Source organism: Podarcis tiliguerta (genome assembly GCF_965153285.1).
Source record: "Podarcis tiliguerta genome assembly, chromosome: 6".
NCBI lineage: Eukaryota > Metazoa > Chordata > Lepidosauria > Squamata > Lacertidae > Podarcis > Podarcis tiliguerta.
In genome coordinates this window covers 55,894,106-55,921,201 of record NC_139539.1, presented here as the reverse complement: position 1 = coordinate 55,921,201, position 27,096 = coordinate 55,894,106, and the positions used below count along the sequence as shown (strand labels likewise).

Here is a 27,096-nt window from a genome sequence, read left to right as displayed (position 1 = left end):
GACACCTAGGGGTGGTTCAGCTATAAATGGCTCTCTTAAACTCTGGTAAAGAAATAAAGAACAGCCCATGAAATCACTTTGTCCCTTGCCTTACCATCCCTCCTGTCTAAAACAAATTTGTCCTACCCACCTTGATCATAGTTTTAAGCATTACTTTGGTATCAATGTTACATGGTGATTGGGGCTGTCCTCTTAACAAGGATTTAAAAAGTGCATAATCCGGTGACTTACTCCTGGTCAAGAAAGGTTTTTCATTATGTCTGCAGGCATTAATGCAGAAATAACACATCTGTGTTACTACTCTATAGAATCAATATGTCGTTCCATGATGGAAGAAAGGCAGGATAAATATAAGGAAATAAATACTTCATTTTGTATTGGCCATGTTCATTAACGGAGACTAGTGGGCACTTCAGCAATGGTAAATCTGTGATGTCTACTTAATTGATGAAGGTTGGCACTGGCTTCTTAAAATCCTGAGGTTCATCTCTCAACATTTATTATGTGGAGAGGCAGGATTTCTGATTTAGGCAAGGTTATTTTAGATTTATGTTTTAGCCTTTAATTATTTCAATATAGGAGAACCACAAAATAATTTGCTCATAAGTTCAAGTAAGGAGAGGTTGATAACTGAAGGCTAAGAAGCTTCTACATTATAGCAGTATGGCAAGTGCTGGCTCTGTAAGATCAGAGGTGAAGGTTTTGAAAGGGATTATTGGCGTAAGTTTCCTATGGAACTTTTATTCTTGTGTTTGGTGAATACCTATGAGAATGTAAATCCTGTAGGTCACTACTTGCTGTTCTGTAGTTGCAATGAAGTAGTGGGAACAGCATTAAGTATTCTTAACTTCCTTGAGGTGCTTCCCTGCCCCCCAGTCCTATGAACATTTTATCTTAAAAACCAATTTACTTGATTGTTGCCATTAATGAATGTATGTGAAGTAGTTGAATAGTTGGGTAGTCGCTCTGAGCTTTCCAAAAACGGTTCTTATTTGGAACTGCTGGATTTCCTTTAGTACTTGGCTAATGATACAGTTGGGAAAGATAATGGTTTTGTCGTTTTCTTTTCACTACCCTTTTCAATTAACAGCAGATTATTTCTGCTTGCAAACTACAGTGTGTCAGAAAAAGAAGTTATCTCTTTAGGTGACATGGGTGAAGCAAAGGACTATAATCTTTTAGGTTATGTCTTTAGTAGAAAATATTCCATCTTCTCACACTTCTTATAGGGGAAACTAGTATGGGGTAATGGATAGCATTGGACTTCAACCAAAGAGATTCATTTTGCAGTGAGCTTTGCACCAGACTCCTCTCCTCTGAATGTACTTTGCCCTGAGCTCAGTGTAAGAAAGGTGGGATTAAGACAGGGGTAGGCAACCTAAGGCCCATGGGCCGGATGCGGCCCAATTACCTTCTCAATCCGGCCCACGGATGGTCCAGGAATCAGCTTGTTTTTACATGAGTAGAATGTGTGCTTTTATTTAAAATGCATCTCTGGGTTATTTTGGGGGCATAGGAATCCATTCTCCCCCCCCCAAAAAAATATAGTCCGGCCCACTACATGGTCTGAGGGACGGTGGACCGGCCCATGGCTGAAAAAGGTTGCTGTGAATAAAATGTAAAAGATGTGAATAAAATAAACTTGCATATAAACTATTCTATAAAATAAATTAGATTGATAAAATGGGGGTAATTCTTTTGTTCCATGGAGACTTAGGTAGATCATATTAGCTACATGGCTTCTTGGTCAAAGCTACTTCAAATATGATGTTAATAGACCTAAAATAAGAGTTTCTTTTTGAGGTTACCATTGACATGTTTGACAGAAATGTGGGAGTCATGAAGCAAGGCATTTCAGAGGTACATGTTAATATATCTGGGACAAGGAGCAATTGTTACGCATTTGAATGAATCCAACCCAGGTTCTAGGCTACGTTGTGTTATGTTGCTGTTGCGTATAAGCCCAGTGCTGACTTTTCCTGTTCTAAAAGATGCTTCCCATCCTCCTCTACCATGAAAGTCATACCCAAGCTTCATTAGGATTCTGCAGTCATGAAGACCTTGACATTGTTCTTCCAGACAGAGTGAAAATGTTAAGCTCTAGGACTCATATGCAGCTACTGCTTAGAGGCGATCAGAGAGGGCTTAGGCAGTCTCAACGGCTGAAAGCAAGCTACCATTGATAGCAGCAACAGTTGCCTACCCATTGCCATTTTGTTGGGTTGGGTTGGGCTTCACCTCACACAGAGAATTACTCAGTAGAAGTTTCATTTAAAGTGGGGGTTTCTTTGGTCTAGAGAAGATAAAGTGTTTACATGAAGGTAGCACATTTACAGACAGAGGTTACAGAGTGCTCTGATCAAAGCATCTCAGAGGCATCCACATAGCAGCCGACTTTTTCTGTTCCAATTTAAATTGTGCAATCTTTATGTGTTTACCATCCCAGAGACCATTTTCAGTTGACTTTAAAATAATTGTATTACTTGCAGTATGCTCCTGACAACTCCTTCCATTAATTGTGTGTAATTGAAAAAGTTGTTTTTGATTTTCTGGAACCTAAAAGAGGCACAAGGACTTTATGTGGTTTTGTGAAGGGGTCAAAGCACATGATAAGCTAGTGCTGAGAACAAATTCTCCTTGCTGCACAGTGATTGCGTCTTAAAAGTTGATTTTGTTAGGTGCAAACGCTTCACATGCATTTCAAAATATGTACCTCGGGTTACATACGCTTCAGGTTACTCCACTACCCCAGAAATAGTACCTCGAGTTAAGAACTTTGCTTCAGGATGAGAACAGAAATCGTGCTCCGGCGGCGCAGCAGCAGCAGGAGGCCCCCATTAGCTTAAGTGGTGCTTCAGGTTAAGAACAGTTTCAGGTTAAGTACAGACCTCCGGAACAAATTAAGTACTTAACCCAAGGTACCACTGTACTTGATATCGGGGGTCTAATTCTGTGCTTTTAAGTATTTGAAATGGGGGGAAAGCTACATTTGAAACATCATACCGAACACTATATTCATGTATTTTGTTTATAGATATCAGTACTAGAGAAAAAAAATAACCTGTGAGAAGCAACCCTTAATTCTCAGTTAAAGGAGTTAATGAGCAAATATAAGCACCCTATGTACAATGGATCTTATTAATGCAAAGGAAAATCAGTTTCTACGATCCCGTAAACATAACCTGGAGGATCAGCAGAGTGTCTGCTTCTGTTTAGAGCTCTGTTTGCATCTTTCCGTGTTAACTCTTTAACAATTTCTCCCCCTCTTTTATTTACATTGCACTCAAGTTTCCCTGGTACAAAAGATTTGCAGGTGCAAATATGTCCTGCCTTCATTAACTTCCCCTCCCCTTTTAAATTTATGTGATTTCAATTTTCCTTCCCTGTACTGTTAATTAGGGGATCCTCTAATCAGTACCATTATCACAGTGGTATTCATGTTTAGGAAAGCTGCTAAACAAATGCTTGCAAAATTGCTAAATGGCTAATTAATGTCTGTTAATTAAGAAAATTGCTCATGGTAACAAACCGTGCCATTGCTGGCAGCAGCTAGAAGGCGAACACTTGTTGAAATTACTAACATGGCAGGTATAGAACATCTGTTCCTCTGCTTTTCCTGAAGTGTGTAGCTGATTCTCATAATGTACTTACAAGTCTTGTTTGCTTTCCAGACCAATTACAATTTTGTGTTTGTTTGAGAGAGAAAAAATTACACAGGGAACATGTGTACATCATAGTGCGAATTTGGTTATTCATGTTCAAGAACACACTTTTTTTGAAATAAACTTGTTTTCCGGGATTCCAGGAATGGAGGGAATTAAAATGATGTTTAATCCTACAGCACTGCATTGCAGGGTTGAAACTATACAAATGAATCTTTTTCTTCTCAGGCGCATATAAGCCCCCCCCCCCCCAAGGTAAAATCATATCTGCATGCAAGATTAATTGTTACCTCAATAGATAGTTAATCTTGGTGAAGGACCACAGTTCTGGTCTCAAAAATGTGACACTATAGTCTTGTGTGTAGAAATGATAAGTTATTGCTGCTGCTACAAACTTCCTAGAATTGGAAGTCTAGGTAAAGCATGGAAACATGTTATTAAGCATTTTTATTTCTATTAGTATCATCATCATAAACCTTCTTGTTAACTTTCTCTTGTTCTAAATTCTTAACCCAAGTGGCAAATGAAAACACAGAAAAGTACTATTGCTAATCTAATAGGAATATATTGTGGGTGAGCTAGTTTTGTATGTCTTCTTCAAGCACTTATCCAGATGCATTTAATAGTGCAAAGACTGAAACAGTACAGTGCAGTACACCTGGGGGTGCTTTTTGTTCAGCTTGCATAAGTTGTATTGCCCAGACCCATATCATGATCCATACAGCCAACGCAGATTTGAATTTTGTTTTGTTTTGCGTGGTTTTTTGTTTACCCAAATCTGCTGAATTACATAATTTGAATAATGCGTGCCTGAACACGGGCAGATGCCAGGGCACAGTTGGCGGACATGTTGCGTTTCTGCGGTGCCATGTGTGCAATTTCCAGTGTGAGACTAGACGGGGCAGGTTTTTCCCCACCCCCACTCCAGATATTTTGGAGACTTTTTCTGTGTTAATTGAGATCACAGTTTGCATTTATTAAGGTTCGGCAATGAAAATGTTTGCTCGCAGGTTATGTGCCGCCACACATTGCACCTATTTTAGTCTGTCCGCACAGCAGTAAAGTTCCAGCACCGAGCAGCAATTCCAGCGTTGGACTCACTAGCGATCCCATCACAAATGTCAGAGGGCACAAGCTGTGTCGCTCACTCAGAATTAACAGCTCATTTGATGTGCTTTGACAGTTATTGGTTCTTTGCCCGCATTCTCCCCCCCCCGCCCCCCAATTTCTTTTTCTTTTGGAAGTTTGCGATGTTCAGAAACAAAATATTCATTCCCTGTGAAGATTCGCCAGCTTCTCCTGTTAAGCCAGCTCTTTTCCTGCACATTCATGTGCCTGACCTATAACCACCTTCTGCTATCTAACCTCACAGGGACCGCCTGGCTCTCAGCCCTCGCCACACGCACAGCCTCCACCTCACAACCCCAACAGCATGATGGGACCCCACAGTCAGGTAAAGACATCGCAGGGCACTGCTGTGATATGTGTGTTCTGTGTGAACTCTCAAAGCATGTGGGAGCCACACCCTTCCGCTAACTTAACCAGCGAGCAGCTCCAGGGTAGTTTGCGGAGCGTTGTGAATTTACATCCACTCAAGATCCCGGGATCCCAAAATCGTTTTCATTCCACCTCATCTCACCTCCGCTAGGAAGTCTGTTCCTCTTGGCTGCATTTGTTCCATTGACATCAGATTACAAAGTAGCTTTCGATTTTCAGACATGCTAATTTACATACAAATATCATTTTTTTTAATCCTCCACTCCCCCAACCCCGAACAGCATTAAGACAATCATTGTACGGTTTAAGTGCTTGTTTTCACTACTTGTCATTGAAATGTTTTAAACTCTTCTCTTCCCCAAACCGCACTTTCATTTACCAATCTGTTTAAAAAGTATCTTAATATTCGCTTGGTACTTTCATTTGTGCTAATTTTAATTCTTGTCAAAAATTATTAAACCATCCTAACCTTAAACAAATAAATACAGTAAAGCACAACAAATGTCAAAGACTTGAGAGTCTAAATATTTCTTATCAGCAGGGTTTTTGGGGTTTTGTTTTTTTTTTTAAAAAAATGCTTCTGTGTGTATATGTGTCAAGTCTAATTACAAGTTGAATGGAATGCAGTATATTAAATCTTTCATTCATTTGGCCTGGAATTCACCTCAGAAATGTTCTGCTAATCAAATGCTCGGTTTGGGGAGTTTGTGTGTACGTGTGTAGAATAAGGGAAATACAATCAATTTTGGTATTTTAAAGAGCAGTTGTGAAGGAAGTGGTTATAATGTTTACTTCCACTTTTGAGCGTTCATTGCCACTGAACTAATTTTATATGCTTACAGCCTTTTATGTCACCAAGATACGCAGGAGGTCCCCGGCCCCCAATCAGAATGGGAAATCAGGTATTGTATTTCTTCAGTATTCGCAGCTAAAGCACGGTTGAGGCTTAAGATGTTCATTCTTTCATTCATGTACTTTTAACACTGGGGTTGCAATGAGTTACCACGCACAGACAAACACACACCTCATTTCTTAAAGGGGGGATTGTAAAGCTCTCAGATGATCTGAGATAATAAATGCATATATGTAGTAAATAGTGGGAGCTTGAGGGCAGAAGGATGTCCTGTCTGCAGCCAGCTTGTCGTTTGTAAGTGGAGTTCATGCAAACTGGATTGTAAGATGTGCACAGAAGATTTAATGACTCTCAAAAAAAATTTTTTTTTTAAATCCACCATCCTATTGAGTGTCATGCTTTTCTGGCCTTTCTTGACCAATGATCACATTAAACTCCTCTTTGGAATTGCTGCAGGAAGCTAGAACATAACAAGAACTCTGTTGGATTAGACCAAAGGCTTATCTAGTTTCAGCATCCTGTTTCCCACAGCAGCCAACTAGAGATGCCTCTTGGGGAAACCCACAAGGAGGACATGAGGGCAGAAACACTCCCTCCTGCTGCGGTTTCCCAGCAACTAGAATTCAGAGGCATTGTGCCTCCATTCCTGGAGGTAGCATAAAGCCATCAAGACTAGGTAGCCCTTGAAAGCTTTGTCCTCCATATACACTAACCACCTGCACATTTCCAAAACAATAACAATAATAAGGAATCTTGTATGCAGTTTAAATTCCTTTTTACAACTGTGTGCAGGATTAAATTTTTTAAAAAAATATTTGTGGTGTACGTGTTGTGGTTGTTGTTGTTTAAAAAATGTACATCCAGTGCCATCACACTCACTTATGGCTTTGTAAGTGGACTTGCCAAAACTGGAGCAGAGAGTTACCATGTTCTTTGCTGTGTTGGATCTCACCTATCCTCAGTTGCAGAGGTCCTCTGTCCATTTTGTTTGAACTGTGCCTAGCTCCTTAAGGGACCCATAAAGCTATGCAGGAGTTTCACGGCACCTTTTATGCATCACATATTTCTAAGTTTTATATCAATATATCCATTTTGGAATACCAGTTCTCTATCTAAGTTACAGCCAACAACTTCTATTAAGTAGTGATGTTAAGAGGGATCTGGACTATTTTTTTAAAAATTTTTTTTTAAAGAATATGTCCAAATCGCAAACTTGCTTATAGCTAGAGAGAGAGAGAGACGATATCTGTCTTTTCTCTCCGGCTTTATCAAAATATGGAAGGCACATTATGAAGTTGAAAGGATTTGTTGCCCAAGAAAAAAGGAATGTTACCATTTCTGCAAAACGTGTTGACGTATTTTAAATACAAATGGCATCATCATAATCTGTTCACTTCTGTTAAGTAAGGAAGGAAGGGGAAACGCTATCACCCTTGTTGATGAAATGTCATCTGTGTTGGCAAACAGATAACTTTCTTTAACGCAGTGCATTTCCCAAATGTATACCTTAAAATTGCACTGGCATCAGTAGCATTTCATTCAAGGACCTTCACTGTGAGACTCAGGCTGCATATGGATGACAGCTTTTTAAAAAATGAAGATATAGGATAGATTCATGAGGGATATGTGCATGTGGGCATCTGCAGGGAGGATAAGGAGAGTATCACCCCCCACCCACCCACCTGATAAGCCATCTTCCCTGGATTCCAAGTTTTCATTACAAAAAGAAGTGGATTTCCTTGAAGTCTAATGCTTTTGGGTATAGATATAAAAGCAGCTGAGCCAAAAAGGCCTTCAGCCCATGACTGGTTTTTCTAATTGCAGCAGCAAATGAAGCAAAGCAATATTGATAATTGTACTGTGTATTTGATTTCCTCAAATTTGTTTCCTTTCCCCCCTAGCCTCCAGGGGGTGTTCCTGGTACACAGCCCTTGCTGCCCAACTCAATGGACCCCACACGACAACAAGGTAAATGTGATTCGGCTTGTCTGCAAGTGTTCTTTCCCCTTGGCCTATCCTTCCACCAAGTGCATTACTCTCCAGTAATAAAGTAACATCTTCCTGTCTCTCTTCTCTCGCTAGGGCATCCCAACATGGGAGGGCCGATGCAACGGATGAATCCTCCACGAGGAATGGGGCCCATGGGTCCAGGTCCACAGGTAAAACCTGGGCAGAGCATTTCCTACCCTGTCCAGTGCCAAACAATAGCTTTGCTACTTTATGAAGTTAGCGAGCAAAACATCATAAAAGCAGCCTCTGGGAGCCTGAAGAGCTAGGAGCACTTCCATTCCTCCCAATCCTTTTCTTCCTCACCATTAGCGATAATGCATTTTACATTAGTGTGTTTACATGTGTCTGGATGGGGGGTGGGGGGGGGGGAATCCCACCTTCCAACATCTAGTTATGGCTTCAGAAGTGAACATCCTCATATCACGTACTTCATGTGCTCACCTGCTCCCACCTTCCATCTTTGCTCTTTTCACCCAAATGGGCAAACTCCGGTTTAATTGGACTCTGGTCAGGAAAGAATCTTACAACTTGAGATGCTAACCCTTAGGTGGGGTTGGGGTTTTGTGGGTACAATGCTGAATTTATTTCACTTAATTGTTTTTTTGAATAATAAAATTTGCTGCAGTCTATTCTGCCCTTTATAGCACCGGCAGACACACTATCGACTATGCAGGTTGACCCAAAAGGTGCTTGCTTTTTCTTTTTCTTTTCTTTTTTTGCTGCACAGCAAAGTGTACTTGATGTCCATACTTCGCATTTACTACATACTGCAGGAGGAATGATGGAGGGAAGAGGAGGGCTGACAAGTTACTTCTCAGATGCATGCCATGGGCCAAGCATGGCCCGTATCTGCTTTTATACAGTTCTGGTTCAGTCTTGGTTCCCAGCATTGCTACCTCCAGTGTTAGCATCTCCTCAGCAGAACTCCACTCAGGGAAAGCTCCCGCCAGTGGACGTTGTGGGAGGTGGCATTCACCTACTCACCCCTTCCTTCTGCAGCCCCTTGCATCTCCCTAAAATTGACTCTGGAGGGTTGAAGGCTCTCTGGAACAGGGGGAAAGGGTTGTGGGGAGGGAGAGAACACAGCAAAAAGCTCCTTCCCCACTTCCTCTTCTGGATCAAGCACCTTGTGAGGACGGAAGGAACAATTTGGGAAGGCTACTTTTGAATCCGAACCTCAACGTTTGACCCTTAAGGATCTGGACAACTTCATAGGCTGCCTAGATACCTAATTCTGTTGTAATATGTCTGTTTTGTGGGTTCTGTTGGGACTTTCTGAGCCAACGGATCAGTGTAAGAAACTTCCAAGGGGACAGATGGAGTCAGATGGTGAAGAGAGAGAGATACAAGGTCCTCTCTCCAGTCTCTTGGCTGGTCCACTTTTTGTGCCTTGGTTGGATCAGGTTATTGAGGTGCATGATGTATATTTACTTGTTATAAATAAGTGTTGACAGATGGTACTGAGGAATGTGCATCTCTTCTTTCACAGGCTTGCCGCTTCCCTGTGGACCTTCCTTTGCAATCCTGCTCTCTCCTTGTTCTCTTAGCATGCTTCTTCCTGAAACCTGACAAGCTCAGATACCTCTCTTTGCTTTCTCATATTAAACTTTAGGGACATTCAGGCCAGATTTTCCTTGACTTGGGGTAGTTACAGATGATCATTTAACTCGTGGTCTCTTAAAGCATTGTTCATGTAACCATATGGTCATTAGTAATGCTCAGCTGCACAATGAGGCTTTTCTGTAGTGTCCAATCCAATAGATTGAGGCACCTGTATCACATGGTTTGATACTAGAGATGACCAGCTTGCCACATGTGCACTTCAGAAAACAGTTGCAGGGGAACCATAACCAGTAGCCACATTTTAGTGAGGTCTCTTGCACTTTCTGAAACTTCTTTTGGGATTAGCTATCTGTGCAGTGGCTCAGTTCAGACAGCCTTCCAAGCCATGATTATGGTTCAGTGTTTGAAGGAACAGCATAGAAAACCGACTACAGATTCGATACCAGCACACCATGAGTCCCTCACTAAAACTGATACTAAGAAAATGTCAGCATACCAAGGGATGTATTAACAGGGCCTAGTACACGTCAGAAAAGTGGCTTGCTTCTTTCCCTTCCATCTCCCCTGTCATTTTTACTAATACTATCAGGTTTGTCAATTTCAGCAACTGTGAAATCGTAATCATTTAAAGTGTTGAACCACCACTTTAAAAGGGGAGGACATGCATAAAATGTTTCCTTGGGTTTCCTTGCAAATCACTTTCATCCAGTAATACCCTGTGAAGTTCTTTGGATCTGCAGCTGCAGCAAAAGTGTTGACCCTTACAAACACCATTCCTAGGTAGCCACCTGTGATAAGTCAGCCCAGCACTTAAGGTTCTGCTGCTATTACCAGATTAACCTCAGGGTCAGCAAGTGTAAGGAGAAGGCTTTAAGTCAGACCATCTGTTTTCAGGCTAGGACTGGCAATAGCTGAGCAGGAGGCATAGGCAAGTGCAGAAGGAGGGCTTAGACTTGGAGAAAGTGGGCAGAATAATAGTTGCCTGCTATTAAGAACAACTTTACTCGAAGAGTCTTGATAACTCTGTGACAGCATCGTTGCAAAGAAAACAATTGGAATAGGTGCAGTATGAGCCCACGTTTCAATCTTCTGCATCTAATTTACAAAAATTAATCCTGTTTATCATAAAACATCAGCCTTCGTCTACCCAGGAATTTCAAGTTGTTGTCCATTCGCCCCAGCCAGCATGACCAATGATCAGGAACGGGCGAAGTTGTAGCCTGGAGACCCCCAGGTTTGGAAAGGCTGTGCAGCATAGCATCTGAAGGAGAGTGCAAAAGAGGAAGATAAATACCGTATTTTTCGCTCTATAAGACGCACCTTTTCCCTCCTAAAAAGTAAGGGGGAATGTGTGTGCGTCTTATGGAGTGAATGCAGGCTGCGCAACTATCCCTGAAGCCTTCTCTAAAAACTAGACGCATCTTATGGTCAGGTGCGTCTTGTAGAGCGAAAAATACGGTAACTGAACTTCTTGATTCTGGTGCAAAGTATGAACTTGTCCATTAGAATGCCAGTTGAAGCCACACACCTCCAGGAAAGCAAGAGAAAAAAGAAAGTTGCTTGCCTCATAATCATTCCGGCAAGCTTAGATTCCAATAGCTTTGTTATCTATTTTAATGGTCTGGCACTGTTAGTGATGGGTACAAAGCTCTTAATAGTCCCTGATGTGTTATTATAACAGCTTGCATCTGTTATAGTTGTGTCAGCCAAACAAAGACTGCTTCAAAACTTTTGGATGTGCTGTACAACTTGGACAAGCCATGTGCTTGCCATCCCCACCAAGTGGCGTACTTAAGAGTGATTTCATTCCAATGGCGTTGTAGTTACGTAGGCATCTGCCGTGGTTGAATTTGCAGCTGCTGTTAAGTGTAGGTGCATGGAGTCTTTCTAAAGCCATGCATGAAATGTGTGTAGATGAGCATTCCCTGTGTCTAGCTCTTGTTTACCTTGCTATGGGTGCGGAGTTGTGGGGGGGGGGGAGTCATTTTTTGTCCCTTTGGTGCTTGCTTCTCATTCCAAAATAGCATTGGTCCCTGTTCCTAGCCAATAAGAGTTTAAACATGTCATTAATAAAAGTGTGAGGAAGGAGCTGTCCCACTTGTCCTGTGTAGTTCCCTGAAGTTAGCGATGCAGGTGAAGCTCTTTGATTTGCTTTTTTCAAAAAATGGAGATTGTGACTACCCAGGTTGCCTAGCATTCAGCCAAGCAGGCTGTTTGCTTGCCAGGAGTATGGACTGTACTGATCGGCTAATGATCAGCAGATCTGTTGCCAGCTGTGGCTGCCCTCTGTCAGGAGAAATGGAAGGCCAAAGTGTTCCGTTCAAGAGTTGAGGGTTCCTGAGAAACCCTTGCAACAAAATCACAGCAGAGCTCTGCCTGGTGTGCAGCGAGCAGCTCTTCCGAGAGGGTAAAAGCGTCGCTTATAAACAGTATGTAAGCCAGTTGCAATTTTGCTTTAAACTCTTTTCAAAGAGGAACCCGCTTTGAACCACCTCTTTGCTTTGTGCCGTCTCCATCAGGCCCTGCAGGGCAGCCATGTTTGGAGGGGAGCCAATCAGCCAGCCAAGTGTCAGCTGTCTTTCAGGAACCAAGAAAGTCGGAATCCATAGCCGCCGACTTTAGATCTAGATTTATGACTTCAGAGAGGTGGGGAGGAAGCGGCTTCTTCAGGTGTTTCAGCAAGTGCTCACATGTAGACTTCCACAATAAGCTGCCTTTTCATCCCCAGCCCTTAATCGTTAGCTTTCCGTGGGCCTCGCAGCTGTGACAGATTGGCGCCCTTTCTGTCAGATTTCATCTTTTAGATCTCCTTTGCGAAACAAGTGGGACCTAGTACAGTTCTGTAGTATCTCTCTGGTGCACAGAAGTGAATTTGTGCTCTAACTTTGGTCTGTGTTGGGGGAACCGAAAGTGTTTGCCAGCCGTGTTTAATGGGAGAGAAATGACATTTTCTGGCCTAAGAATTGTCTTCTCTTTCTTGTGCACCAATAAAGATTTGCGCAGTTTTGTGACTGGCCAGCTTTGCTGTTTTGTAACTGAATGCTCTTTACTCAGAAGCTGTTGCAAACCTTTGTGCTGTCACTATTCCCCTTTCTGAACACCCCATCACGTGCTCATTGCCTTGTCTTCCTTAAAGCAGAACCTTTCTCTCTTCTGCCCACCCCACATTTTCTCCTGCTTCTTTTCATGCAATTCTCCCACCACAACACTAAGCAAGGAATCTTAATTCTTTCATGTCTACCTCCCCCGTTTGGCTTCCTGTGACAAGCCTCTCTTTTTTGGTCTTGTTTGTTTGTGTTTATTACCTTTCAAGATAACCATCTTCCATACCCTTTAGGCGCAGCTACGGCTTCCTTGATGACCAGCATTGGCCAGTGCTAGAAGCCTTAGCCCACTGGGCATTCCTGGTACACTCCTACCATGAGATGGGAATTTGGGTGGCTTCTAAGATTTTCTTCCCCACTCCCCCTTTAAAAAAAAAAATCCTTTGCCTGGTCAAAGAGCAAATTGAGAGATGCCGCCGTCCAGTTTTACTTTTTCAAAGTAGCCAATTTTGCCTATATGTTCATTATCATCATCTTTTTTTTTTAATTAAAGTTCATTTTCACAAACTAACCCTCTCGTTTTTGTTTGTTTTTTTCCTTTCTCTTTTCTTCTCCGGTTTCCCTTCTCGTTATGGTAGACTGATCCTTGGTTATCATTGCAGAACTATGGCGGCGGAATGAGACCTCCACCCAACTCTCTAGGGCCCGGCATGCCTGGGATTAACATGTAAGGCACCTGCCATGCTGCTGGCTTTCCGTTGACGTTCTTACAATTCTAGATGTGGAAAACATTTTGGTTTCACGTTGTCACTCTGTACATGCTGAAAGCTTGTTTTCTCTCAAACTCCAGGGGTCCAGGAGCTGGTAGACCATGGCCCAATCCCAACAGCGCTAATTCAGTAAGTGTCCATTTATTTGAATGCCTTTGTTCTTGTAAACTTGGCCCTCATCATTTAGTTTTCCTGTGGTACTTGAATTCCTCTCATTTGCCATCTTCTGGCATTCTGCTGTCGGGGTGAGTGGGGACAACCAAACTAACTAGGCCCACACTGCAGCCACCATTCCAGTCTCCCTTCATGAGTTGGAGGGAGAAAGTCTGAATCAGGGAGTCTCCTGTACACATAGGTCCTGCTTTCCAACCATAATGTGTTGCTGAGAAATGGCTCGTTAGGCGAGCATTCGCATAACGAGTCAATCATTTCCTTTGTTTTCTATTGGGAAATCCCACTGCGTTCCCTGATAAAACAAGGCAACAGGAGAAACACCACATTTTCCTACTATATATCTACACCAGCATGGTCTCTCCACCCCGTCACCCTCCCCCAGTTCTTCCTCCATCTCTGATAAGTGCTACTGGCCTACCCCTTTTCTGCCCGTTTTTGAACCAGTTCCACTCCCCTTGCCTGAATCTAACCAGTGTGTTAGTTGGTCAACAGTGTCACTGCATGAGCCCATGAGGACAGCCAAGGGAAAGCCTGTGGGACTGAGCTGAGGAGCTTCCTCCGCTGGTGCAGCCCCCACCTCTTTATCCTCCTTTATTCGTCCTCCTTTGGCACTGAGGCCTAGGCAAAGAGTGAAGCCTATGATGAAGCTGAGGCCAGCATCAGCACCAACTCCTCTTCTTCCTCCACCAGCTACTGCAGTGACGAAACTCACTCGCTCAGTCCTGGAGGAAGCCAAGCTCCTCCTCCTCCTTTTCTTCATCCTTGGTGTCTCCCTCATTGTCCCAGATGCCAACCTGGCTGGCACTCTGTGGGCTTGGCTCTGACATGTTCTTCGACACTCAGGGACAGCGACTTTGCCCCCATCTCAACGACTGAGGAAGAGGCTTTGCTTGTGGGCTCGGATACACAGTAGGAAAATTTCAGGCTCACCATTGAAAATAAAGCTCACGATTAAGCAACACCATTCTCACAAGTCCAGCTGTTCAGATATCTGAATCAGCTGTTTGTATAGCAAAGTTTGGGCACAACTAAGCGATTTTTTGCATAACAAGCGTTCAGTTAGCGGGACCTACGTGTGCCGGTAGAGACTCTTGCGTGTTTTCCAACCCCAGAATATCAGGCTTCTAAAATGGTTGGGGAACTGCCACAAGTACAGGAATCTCCCGGCTTCAGACATTTGCCATCCAATGGTGGCCAGGGGACGGATCTAGTGTGCTTGTTCCCACTGCCCTCCCTTGTGTGCAATCTTTTAAGAGGGTTCCTGAATCTCTGTTGAAATGTGTTGATTCCCCTTCCCAGTATAGCTGTCAACGTTTCCCTTTTTTAAAGGGAAATTCCCTTATTCCGAATAGGATTCCTCACAAGAAATGGGAAAAGTTGACAGCTATGCCTTCCCAGTGGGATGGTGCGATGTGCTCCAGTGTCCCTCTGCTCCTATCTTGGGTTCTCTGAACATTTTAAAAGAACAGTAAGACTGAAATGATGTTATCTGGGTTGTATGTGTTGCATCCATCTCCTGAACATAGGAAACAGTTGTTGAGACATCCATGTATAGGGCGGTATATAAATTCAATAATAATAATAAATTTATTTGTATGGACTCTTGGCCTACAGTCATCACCTGTAGGATTCATTTCCCTGTACAGCTGGTATATTTCATCAAGTAATGCCTATGCTCTGATCTTCTTGCAGATTCCATACTCTTCTTCATCGCCTGGTACATACGTGGTAGGTTTATATTTCTTTATGGGTCATGACATGCCGGTCCACCATACAATTCAATATTTTGGTGTTTGCGTGCACACAAATAGGAATCCTGGCTCAGGATACTAGTGCCTGCAGGGACTTGGTTCCGTACCTTGTGTATTCGCTTCTGCAGTGAGGCCAAGAATTCTAAAAAGTCCAAGCTGCATGGTTTCTGAGGAAGCTCCTTTCTGTTCCTCAAGACAATGTGAATAAAGCATGTTAAAAGCCGCCACCCCCCCAGTCTTGAACATGCCTCAAAAGTAGGGAAAGAAATCCCTTAGCGACCCCAGCTGTGCGAATGATGCACTGGTGGTGTAACTGTGTTTAAGGGGTCTCGAGAACGCATTTCTGAAGTTTCGCACGGTGATTACAATTCGCGTGTCGGCGGAGAACTTTGAATGCACACTCCTCTAGTTGCTCTGGAATGAGATCGTCCCATTGGCACACCCAAGAAGTATGTTGCAGCGTTCTAAGTTGCCCGTTTCTGTTTGCACCTTCTGCAGATGTGAAGGTTATAGAAAGAATACCCCCTGTTAACTACCCTGGCAGATAGACTTGGTATGTGGTCCTTGCACAGATGTGCCCCCCCCCCCCCGCTCCTCAGTAAAACCTTCATTTTTCCTGAGGCTTAAACAAAGAAATTGCACTTTGGCTACAAGAGTGCATCAAAGGTTTTAGCAGGAGATTAATGCTTGGCTGAATACCAAGGTGAGACATTGTTGCTGACAGCAGCAGGATCTGGCTGACCTATTGCAGGCTGTGTTATCACAGTGGTTCCTGATGTGTATTTAATCTTGTCAACAGGGGCCCCCTGGTGGCGGAGGTCCTCCTGGAACACCTATCATGCCTAGCCCCGCAGGTAAGGGTGAAAGAAAGCAGCACTAATTTTCCCCCCATTTTTTATTTTAAAGAAAATTGAGAGCCCGGTAATGGTTGGGTTAGCTTAGCAGGTTTCCTTTGCTGTTGGATTTTATTTAAGGTTGCAACAGCAACAATCTGCATGCCACCGATGCACTGTTTGGCTATTGATTGGGCGCAGCTGCTGTAAAGCAACCCGACTCTTTTCAAAGGGAGAGGTTTTGTCTTCCGTTCCTCTTTCCCTGCCCTCGCTGCCAGCCACGTGCTGATGGCTTTTATTCTGCCAGGGCTTAAAACATGAGGGAGCCCCGCAAGAGGGGTATGAGAAATGGGGTTAGTGGGAGATTTGGCTGCACCAAAGGCCTTTCCTGAGGGGTGGGAGGCAGTATGCACCGTACTTCGGCCTTGAGCTCCCAGTAAGCCATGTGAAAGAGGTCGCTGTGTCGCTTGATGAATTATCCATGTGAAATTTGACACGTTGGGAGAGGTGCCGGTAATTTTTTTAAAACCTATTTTTATGTTGGTAGATAAGGAAAAATCATTTGTGGGAGGGGTGGATTTGTAGAAGTTAACTAGGAACATTCTCCAGATATCCAAAAGAAGTTTAAAGAGGGTTATTGTTGTTGTTTTTAAGCCAGTCCCACCCACCTTTAAAAAAAAAAACCAACTTCTTTAGGGCTGTTCTGTTCTTGGGTTGCCCAATATTAGCACCAGGAAGGCCTACACAAATCTCTTTTTGTTGTAAAAGGTCAGTGTTGTCGTGTTGCCATATTTGTACTGGGAGTGAATTCCACTTTGTAAAACGGTGCTCACTCCCCAGGAGGCTGAGTAAAATTCCCTCCCCCCCCCTCCATGTATTTCCATCGTAGTAAAGTGGGAGGGGAGGAAGAGAGAGTGTGTTGGGTCCGGTGACTATTCCTGATAGGCCTGCAAGGGTGATTTACTATACATTGCATGTGTCGGTGGCAAGAATAAAAGCAGGGGGAGTGGTGGCTCTGGGGAGGTAAGCCATGCCGCGTGTAACTCTCGTGTACCACAGCTGCAGGGGTGGAGCTTCAGTGTAGTATTACCACTGCCTTCCTGCTCTTGCATTTATATGAGAACTCTGACCTACATTTCAGACTAGGTCATAATAAAACAATCCATATGTTAATGTAGGCACCACTCCTCTCTCTCTCTCTCTCTCTCTCTCTCTCTCTCTCTCTCTCTCTCCTGTCACCATGGCCTGCTTGTAATTTGTGTATTTTTGTTTGTATTATGCCCCTCAATTAAACACTTGTCTCGTAGTGCTTTCATTATTAAGAAAAATATTGGGTTTTCTGTTTTTTTTTTAAAAAAATAATATTGTGACTAAATGTCATCCATGTATTTTGTTATTTTTTTAAAAGATGAAATATGATGTTGTAGTAAGATAATTGCATCAGCTAATTTTGAGGTGTTATGCGACACATGGCAGCAAATTATCTTTCTACACCTCTCCTGGCAAGAAAGCCCCAATATTCTCGGTTAGTAGCAGAATTCTTTTCACAGTTGAATTTCTGTGATTAAAAACTTTGTGAATCTTCATTAAATACAAATTAGCCAGAAAATGGTGGTACTTAGAGAGAATTTTAGGTGATAAAATACAAAAGAATGAGTTCAAGTGGCATGAGTTTGTTTTAATTAAGAAATGAATTAATCACCCTGACTTAGTGGGTTTCACTGTTCTACAGATTCGACAAATTCAAGTGACAACATCTACACAATGATTAATCCCGTACCGCCTGGAGGCAGTCGGTCGAATGTAAGTCTGCTTTCTAATAATTTACATATCAGATACCATAACAAATCATAATTAACTTCATCAGTTGAGGGTAAAGCAGTTTAATTGATTTCAGCCATTTGTTACAAAACAGAAATAAAACAAACCATCAAAAAGTGATTAACTCTTCAGCGACTTTGTTAATTTTTTACGCTTATTAAAACAGCGGCGTTCACGCAGCTCTGGTCAAGATTGTCACGCACATTGCTGGTTAGCGGGGTTGCATTTAAAGGAGACACAGCTGACGCCCGGGCCTTTCTTCACCTTTTACTCAAGCTGATCTCAAAGAGATTCTGTTAAGATTACCTGCCAGATTTTTGTCTTCAGGACAATGCCAGCCCAATATTTCGGATAAGCAGCTCTTATTGGGGAACGGCAGCTCTTTCCTGAATACTTCTATGTTCAGACCTAGTTTTTCAGACTGAACTAGTCTAAACTCCAGTAGCTGGATGATTGCTTAAAGTGTGTCCTGTCCATTTCTCAGAAAACGTTGTCCAAAGAGGATGGAATACAGAACAGAGAGGAGGCAGAGGAGGAGCAAACACTTAAATCTCAGGGTTTTAATTCATGGGATGTTAGGAGAAGGAAACTGATGATTGGAAAAAAACAACAACAACTGGGGTTTAAATACAGGTGTTGTGGCTTAATCCATTAAAGCTAAAGAAATCTGATCCTAGCCAGTATTTGGATAGAAAACTGTAACTTGGATGAAAGGCAGGGGTACAATTAGATGACATGGAGCCTAAAGAAATCTTGACTGGCAACTGAAACATTTTGGCAGATGAGATTTCAGAGGCCCGGATTAGTCATGTTATTAGAACTTCCACCTCTTGCACTACTTCTGTCACTTAAGGGCAGGATTCAGCAAATGAGCCCCACCAGCAGAAGCCCATGTATGGACTTCCTGTAGCTTTCCTCCCTCTCCTCCTCCCGTGCCCACAAAACTGGCTCTGTGGGGATCAGGAAAACACCCAGAAGTACTTGCGGGGGAAGAGAGGGCAGAGCATTCATTTCATCACGCAAGCAGAAAGATTTGTGCTTAATGCTATGTTGAATTCCTCCCTGGGATTGCACATGGCAAGTTGGAGATGGCTTTTATATGGACCCTGCATATAGTAGTTGTTTGTGGTCGAAGGGTTCCAGACTGCCCACACATGGTGCTGAAGTAGAGGAGGGCAGCAAAATTTCTGCACAGCTGAAAAGCACAGTAGTTGTGGCATGGCCGGGCATAGACCACCCAACAGTATCAGATGCCCAGACAACCATGTCTTAAGCTGGACAGCAGCTGCTCCACTTGGCTATCCACTTTGATCCAAAAGAGAACAGCAGAGTTCCCTGCAACTTCCTTGTCAGGATTGAGGCTGCCCACAGGAGTGGTACAAGATGCAACAGATCAGTGGCTTGAGAGAGGGTGTGTTTCAACACCTCCTCAATTTGGAAGACACATACCCAGTGGGTGATGGTGGGTTTTCAGTGCAAACTATTGTTTCCTAAAGAACCTTTCATTATTTTGTGTTTTAAACAGAATTCAGAAACCTCGGTTTGCAGAGCATTGCTGCCATTGGTGTTCTGAAGCATCTAGCTGCCAATAGACATACAAGCTAATATATTGTATATATATTATATTGTATATATAATATAATATACAATATAATATATTGTATTTGTAATATATAATATATAATACAATATAATATATTGTATGTTGGATATTTTATAATATGAGTGATGTGTCGTAACTGACAGCTCTTTCTTTCTTTCTTTCTTTCTTTCTTTCTTTCTTTCTTTCTTTCTCAGTTCCCCATGGGACCTGGCTCAGATGGCCCAATGGGGGGCATGGGTGGGATGGAGCCGCATCACATGAATGGCTCATTAGGTAAGACTTCAGCAATATTCAGCGTTTTTGGACTATCTTCTCACGGGACATCCCAGAACCAGCAGTGATAAAATGAGTTCTAGTTGCGCACTTTGTCATTTTAACTGTATAGGATGTGCAATCACAAACATGTTTTAACATTTTTCATGTACTTGTTCCTGGCTGAAAACATTGCTTTATGTTAATGTGGGAATGCAGAATTGTTGATTGGGGGATCAACACCAGGCAGTGGAATAGTTGTTTAAGATATGTTATAATCTGTTTGGGTCCAGAGTTAGAGTGCCCTTGGTACAGAACCCTGGGAGGACATGCAGCGAACCGCAAATTGCTTTAATTGTTGCTTTTTGCAGTGACCCCGGTGTAGGGTTACTTCGGGTGTATGGTTGAAATTAAAATAGCAGTCACCCAGCACTGCACTCTAGGGGGGGAAATGTTTGAATCCGGGATTAGTACAGGTATCGGTCCTTGCAAGGACCCCTTGCAAAGGTGGTGGGGTGACCCTAGTCCTAGCTAGACTCCACACCTGGGGCCTTTGTCCTGATACTCTGCAAAATTCTGTAGCAGATGCTTTCTGACCTCAGAGCTCCTAAGACTCTGCCTGTTGGCTGATGTGTGCTTTCAGCATTTGTTTTTGTGGTGCGGATCCTGTTTGTTTCCAGAGCTTTGGGGACTTGCTCAATGCCAGTAATCTACAAAGCCCAGTCTTGTGAGGGCTTGGCCATTCCTGACACACTCAGCATAGGAAAGTAGCCAGGGAGCAGGGACTGCTGGTCACAGGCTTTGCCAGGCTCCTGTTGATGGATAAAGGCGAAGCGGCAGCATCAACCTAACCGTGGCACGAGTGTTTTAATTAAAGCAGCAGAAAGACCCATTAACCTCCTATGTTTGCCTTATACATCTTGCTGAAGTAGAGGTGCTATACTCCATCTTGATCAGTGTCACGAAGCTCGCGGGAGGGAGCCGAGGCCGTAGCAACTCGATTAGGCCATTACTCTAGTGCCGTGCAGGAAGGTGAGCCGGGGCTCTGCTCCCGGGAGTTCTGCATGCAAAGGAATGGCAGCTGAGGCAACCCCAGCATGTCCCTTTCTGGAGGCAAATGTTAAGAGGTTTGCATTAGCCCAGCTGTGACCTGCAGCTCACTAATGTACTGCCAGCTGCTTCCGGGAAGGCCAAGGCGGAGCTTTTTGCAGCCGCGTCTTATTTCTGGATGATGCTTCAGGAACCGGACACTTTGGTGCGGAACGGGGGTGGGGGAGTGGGGAGAGCTGATGGGGGGGGGGGAAGACCCTGATCAAGAGCAAGGAAATCAGCTATCCCCCACTAACAGCCTACCGTTCTTTTCTTTCTTTTGTTCTTCTTTCGCAAGGGTCAGGAGACATAGATGGACTTCCAAAAGTAAGTCTGCATTCTTAGACTGGGCCGTGTTCTTTTGTTCTTGCTTTCATGGACAAAATAACAACTATGTTGGGGGGTTAATATGGGACCCTGGGGGTAGGGCCAGGGAAGGAGTACTGAAGCTCTACCCTTCTTTTCTGCCCTCTGCTCACCAGCACAAGGACATTTTCTCCCCCCCCCCCCTTTTGCTCTTAGCCCTGTGAGGGAGTCATCAAGCACAAGTCATTTTCTCATATATATTTAGCTACCCGTGTGATCTTTTTTCCATTGTAGAACAATATGTTTTTGTTGCAGTTGCTAGTACGCAGCATACTCAAAAAGGCACACACTCACTTCTTGCATGTGTATCTCTGTGTGGTCTGTTGTTTCTTTTTAAAACAAAAAAAAAACCCTGCAGAATTCTCCAAACAACATAAGTGGCATTAGCAATCCTCCCGGCACTCCACGAGATGATGGTGAACTGGGAGGCAACTTCCTCCATTCCTTCCAGAATGACAATGTGAGTCATCCTTACACCAACTCTTCATGCTAACCGGGGTTTGAATCACAGAGCCTGTTAGGCTCTTTCAAGCTATTTCTGGGAAGGAATCATTGATATGTGCAGAGAGGGGAGAGGGAGGGGGTGCTATGTGATCATAAAAGGGTGGGGGAAGGGAACTAGACATAGAGAAATGGCAGCTTTGGAGCTGACAAAACTTGGGAAAGGTACATATTGAGACGTGACATACCTTTCAAAGACAAAAGGTATAGATGGTTCCAAACCGAGGCAATTAAAATAGAGAAAAGAAACCATGGTTCGCTTGTCTTGCTAAGCCATGATTTGCTTAGCTTAACTGCTGTGCTTTGCTTGCATCTCTGAACCACCCACTCCAGCCAACTAATTATGGTTTGCCCGTGGCCAACAAACCAGACTGTGAAACCATGGCTTTAAGCTGGCTTATGAAGCTATGCCTACAAAACAAGAGGCAGTCAGAAAATGAAGCCAACATTGGACAGCACAAGCCATGGTTACTTGACTCATTTGTGAGGGTCATCCTGGTTTGATCAGCAAGCCATGGGTTAATAAGTTGGACCACCCAGCAATGTAGTTACCACTTCGAAACATGATTACAGTCAGCAGGCAAGCAGCAAATTAATATGTATGGCTTCCAAGCACTGTATATGTGAGTGAGTGAGATCACATCTGGCAGTCTACATGTCCATTTCATGCTGTTTCCATAACAGTGATTTCAGTGAATGTGAAGCATCTAAATAGAAGGATTCCTCCTGCTCACTAGAGGAAGGCCTCATCCTGCCCTCCCCCTTGTTCTGGAGTGTCATCTGGCGCTTTGGAGAAACTTTCCAGGGTGGGAGGGGGAGAGGAAGAATCTGCAATGGCTTCCCTCCTTTCCTCCTGTGAGGGGTCCTGTGGGGACAGAGTTCTACCCATCAGTAGTTATTGGGTGGTGATGATGGTTATTGCACCAGCCATGTTTTGCATAGTAGCATATGCCAAAGACTGAGCCCTGCCCTTCAGAATTCCCAGTCAAAATTTGATGAGCAAAGGGGAAGGGCTAGGAAAGCTGCCTGCCTCCTTTAGTTGAATACGTCCATACGTGAGGTCCTAATGCTCCTGCGTTTCCCTCCAGATGAGTTAGTTCTACCAGTGGTACTTCATTACATGCAGTGGTGCCTTGAAATGAAACACAGTATGTTTCCTATAAAAGACTGTAAACTGGCACTGTATTTATCATTATATACATTTGGAATTTTTTTTTTTTAATTGTGTTCTGCCACATACTGTTTAGGCTTTTTTTTATTATTATTAATCTCTCCTTTACCCCCCAGTTTGGCAAACTGTGGTTTGGGGAAATGGGAGTGATTACGTCCTGATAAATTAGTCTTTAGCATATTCTAGCCCTCCTGATTTATTGAAGCCAATTACGTTGCTTTATAGTTTTCATAAGCCCACATCTCTTTCATATCTCATTTCCTCAGCTTCCGCAACATTTAGCATTTTGGTCTTGTTCTTGCCTCACTCTAACGCTGTGATTTCTCTCTTTCTCCGCCCCCTCCCCGTTTCCCTCCCCACCGCCCAGTATTCTCCCAGCATGACGATGAGTGTGTGATTTCCCTCCTCCCTCACCCCGCATCCTCTTCTCCAGGATAAAGAAAAAGTCGGCTGCCATTTGGAGGATCTCAAGAAATTATGCAAGAAGAGAATCTAGGTGTGCTTGGCAGGGAGACATGCAGAGAGCCGGGGGGAGACCCACCCCTGATTTTTAGTTTCATGCAATAAAAAGGCTGAACTTTTTATTCCATAAAACAATGAAGGACAAATCTTTAAAATATTTCAAGACATGACCAGATCCTTCTGCAGAAGAAGGGTTTATTCTATGTACATGACACTTTTTTGTTGATTATTTTTTTTTTTGAAACAAAACAAAAGCCTCTAGCACCCGATTTCCAACCTCCTTTGCTTGATTATTCTTTTAAACCTGTTGTATGTTTGTGCTGTGCTACGCAAGGAAGCTAGTCTAGATATGAAATCTCATGTTGTCTCTGTAGCCATTTTAAAATAATTAATAAAACTGGAGAGTTTGGTTTTTTTTATATATAAATTGGTGGGTTTTGTTCGGAAGACCACTTCCTCCCTCTCTCCCCCCCCCCCTCACCCCAACTTCTTTTTGTTTTGGTTGGTTTTTGTTCCCCCCCGCATTTGATGTTTTGCAGCACAAAACATTCTCCAGCAAGGAAGATCCAAGTGGAACAGATTTCTTCTGCCTCATTCTCAGTTGCGTAATGCAGCTTGGCTCCCTTGTAGGATCACATCCTCCAAAACTTTTAATTGTGATCTTGGTATCTGTGACTGTGGCATGCACTGTATTAGCCCCCTCCCTCCCTTGTCCTTCCCCCCAAATTACAAAGAAATGTTATTAACTCCCCTTTTGCAAAACTTTTGAAGTGTCAAAAATTCCGGGGGTGGGTGGGTAGGTGGGGTTAGGGTACGTGGTATTTTATTTTTTATGTTGGGGAGGTGTTGGTCCACCAGAATTGAAAGGGAAAGGGGTTAAAAACTTGACCTGGGACACGAAAACTGTGAGCGCAAACTTCTTAACATTTGTTTTTTGTTTTAATGAAATGATGTGATCTTATTAGGGTTTCACTGTATATGCTCTGAAACTGGATGGAGATATTTTTAAGTAATTATTGTTGTTAAAATGTATACTTGCTATTCTGTAGGCTCTCTCTCTCTCTCTCTTACTCTGTAATTAAAAGCAAAATTAAAAAAAAAAAAACCCTTACCTTCTCATGGTAGAGGTGACTACAGAAAAGCATACAATGTATAGTGAAACTCGCAAGTCTTGGGATCTCTGTACATTACACTCCCTTGTAGCTGGTCTTTGTTTTATATAAAAAGAAGAAAAAACTTCACTTCTGATCTATGTATTTCATATTATGTAAAATATTATCTTCCCCTGGATTTACCTACCTTTGTGCGGATTCTTGAGAACATTGTATCTTGTTTCAGTGTTTTTTCTTACCTTGTAGTCTGGTTCTAAAATTAAGCGAGGGAAAAGAAAAGTAATTATTATACATTGTAGTTTGTGTACGATATTTGTTGATAATGTTTTATTAAAGGGATGTCTTTTTTCCGCACCCCTTAACGAAATGTTTTATTTTTTTTGTTTGGTTTTTTTGGGGGGGAAACATTGGCTTTTTATTATTCTGACTGAAAACAAAAACTATGTGAATTGACAAACTTTTTTAGTAGTACGATGACTTTTTTTAATGTTTGCCTTTTTCTTAGGCATTTTAATTGTGTTTTCTTTGTAGAAATATGATGGGGTGGGGGTGGGGTTGACAAATGGTTGGTCTCTCAGTCAAGAAAATATTTAAAAGTGGGGTGGCGGGGGGGATAAACCAGCAAACCAATTTGTCCCATTGCTAATGCAGCACCCTTTCTATTTTTTTTAAAGGATAACTGACAGGTTTCATTGTATTAAAGTGATAGCTAAATTATTGTCTTCATTGGTTCGGGGTGGTTTTTAAAAGATGAATCAAGACCCTCTCCTCTCCCTTTCCCCCCATGCTGTAATAAATATAAACATTTGATTTCAGTCCCTTGCTGTTTGTTACTGTCGTAGCAGCTGTCTTCTGACTCTCATGCCTGCAGTGGTTCCAGAAGAGATGGCTTGGGGTGTAGTCTATGGTCATCGGCTGCGTTCGTTATTCTGAAGACACAGCTAACTGCTTGTCACAAAGGTTATAAGTCTGTTGGATTCCAGGCTCCGGCCGCCACATTCGTTTTTAAGACATTATTATCCTGTTCAGTCAATATCGAAAATGCATAGGAAAAGTAGCTTGAGAACAGTATATCAGACAATGGAGGAACAGCAAATCCAGCCCTACTATTAGACAGAGTGAGACAGCTGCCTCAGGTGGCAGATCTTTGGGGGCAGCAGCTCTCTAAGCTGTTTCCTTCTGTTGGAAGTAACCCAAACTCCTGCCCTTGAAAGAAGGACACTGTCCCATTGGCAGTGTTGAGATAGCGAGATAATGAGCTGCTTGTGAGCGTGGAGTAGAGTGCTTGTTTATGTGTGCCATCTTGTCCTTTGCTTTAGGCAGAAAAAAAGGCCATTCAAGATGGTGGCAGCAGTTCTAAAGCTCCTAGAAATAAGGGTTATAAGCAGACCTCCAGAAAAACTACCATGTGTTTTTAAAACAGCAGACGTCCTCAGTGGTCCTTCCTGCTAGCTGCTCACAAGAATCAAAAAATGAACCTGCAGTGGTGTTGAGTTTGACACCGTTCGCCCGAAAAGGCTTGCGCTGTTGTGATCTGTGAGGTATGGCTGTACCCGTGTGATTGTCAGTGGAGGAAGCCTGGATTACTGCCTTCAGGGTGGCATCGTCATACTTGTGGAAGAAGTTGCTATCTAAGGGTGTTGTGACCTACTTTTGCTCACCTCTGGGAGCTTTGGACTTCTCCAACGACACAGCTCCTTTCTAAATGGCAAGCCATTCCTGAAAGAGAGTTTCATTAAGCTGCTTTTGAAACGAAGGAAAATATACCAGCTCTTTGGGATTGCCTGTGGTATAGTTCTGCACATCCTGGCCCAAGAATCTCTGTGCGGGATATTGTTTCAGCTATACAAGTTGCAAATATATGCAGGGAAGGTGCCAGGTCTGCCTAGCCATACCTATTTATGTTGGTAGTTATTTTGTAGTACAGTGGTACCTTGGGTTACATACGCTTCAGGTTACAGACTCCGCTAACCCAGAAATAGTGCTTCAGGTTAAGAACTTTGCTTCAGGATGAGAACAGAAATCGTACTCTGGCGGCGCGGCGGCAGCAGGAGGCCCCATTAGCTAAAGTGGTGCTTCAGGTTAAGAACAGTTTCAGGTTAAGAATGGACCTCAGGAACGAATTAAGTACTTAACCCGAGGTACCGCTGTACATTGAAAAGCTGACAGAAGAAAAAATTCTTCCAGTTCACAAGAGCTCCACTACCTGGTCAGTTGAAGCTATTTTTTGCATAGGTGACTGGCTGTTTAGTCGCTCCCAGGCCTTTGCAGGGAAGATGGCGAAGAGGTCCCTCTAGCCGTATGTGGTGCCACAGGGGTGGGGGTGGGGGGACCCCCAAGGGCTGCATCCTCTTCTGGGTCGCCTTCCAAAGGGCCACATGGTAATGGTGGGTGGAGCCAGAGGAAAAAGTAGGTGGAGCAATGGGTGTGAACCTTTTTGTACTGGGCTAGTTTCTACACATGCTCACACACCATTCTCTGTCGTCCATCAAAGTGAGCAGGAGATCAGAGTTCAAGGACACCTTCAAGCCAGGCATAACCACTCAAAAGGATGTGAAGGAA

The 27,096-nt window shown here is 43.2% G+C and overlaps 1 protein-coding gene across 6 annotated transcripts in view; it reads left to right on the top strand.

The window, feature by feature from the left end:
* SSBP3 (single stranded DNA binding protein 3) overlaps nt 1-25,349 on the top strand; it is a 164,799-nt gene extending 139,450 nt beyond the window's left edge. Inside the window, exons 6-18 of one of the 6 annotated variants that reach the window (XM_083448167.1) lie at nt 5,035-5,115; nt 6,002-6,061; nt 7,914-7,980; nt 8,095-8,171; nt 13,292-13,356; nt 13,480-13,528; nt 15,266-15,301; nt 16,124-16,178; nt 17,890-17,960; nt 19,776-19,854; nt 21,221-21,249; nt 21,647-21,748; nt 23,328-25,349. In XM_083448167.1, the coding sequence (XP_083304293.1) occupies nt 5,035-5,115; nt 6,002-6,061; nt 7,914-7,980; nt 8,095-8,171; nt 13,292-13,356; nt 13,480-13,528; nt 15,266-15,301; nt 16,124-16,178; nt 17,890-17,960; nt 19,776-19,854; nt 21,221-21,249; nt 21,647-21,748; nt 23,328-23,357 (801 nt within the window). In that variant the 3' untranslated portion in view covers nt 23,358-25,349. Of the gene's footprint in view, nt 1-5,034; nt 5,116-6,001; nt 6,062-7,913; nt 7,981-8,094; nt 8,172-13,267; nt 13,357-13,479; nt 13,529-15,265; nt 15,302-16,123; nt 16,179-17,889; nt 17,961-19,775; nt 19,855-21,220; nt 21,250-21,646; nt 21,749-23,327 lie in introns of all 6 variants that reach the window. The other 5 variants (XM_083448168.1, XM_083448166.1, XM_083448171.1 and 2 more) reach the window with 5 other exon arrangements.
* Nucleotides 25,350-27,096: the final 1,747 nt, after the last annotated feature.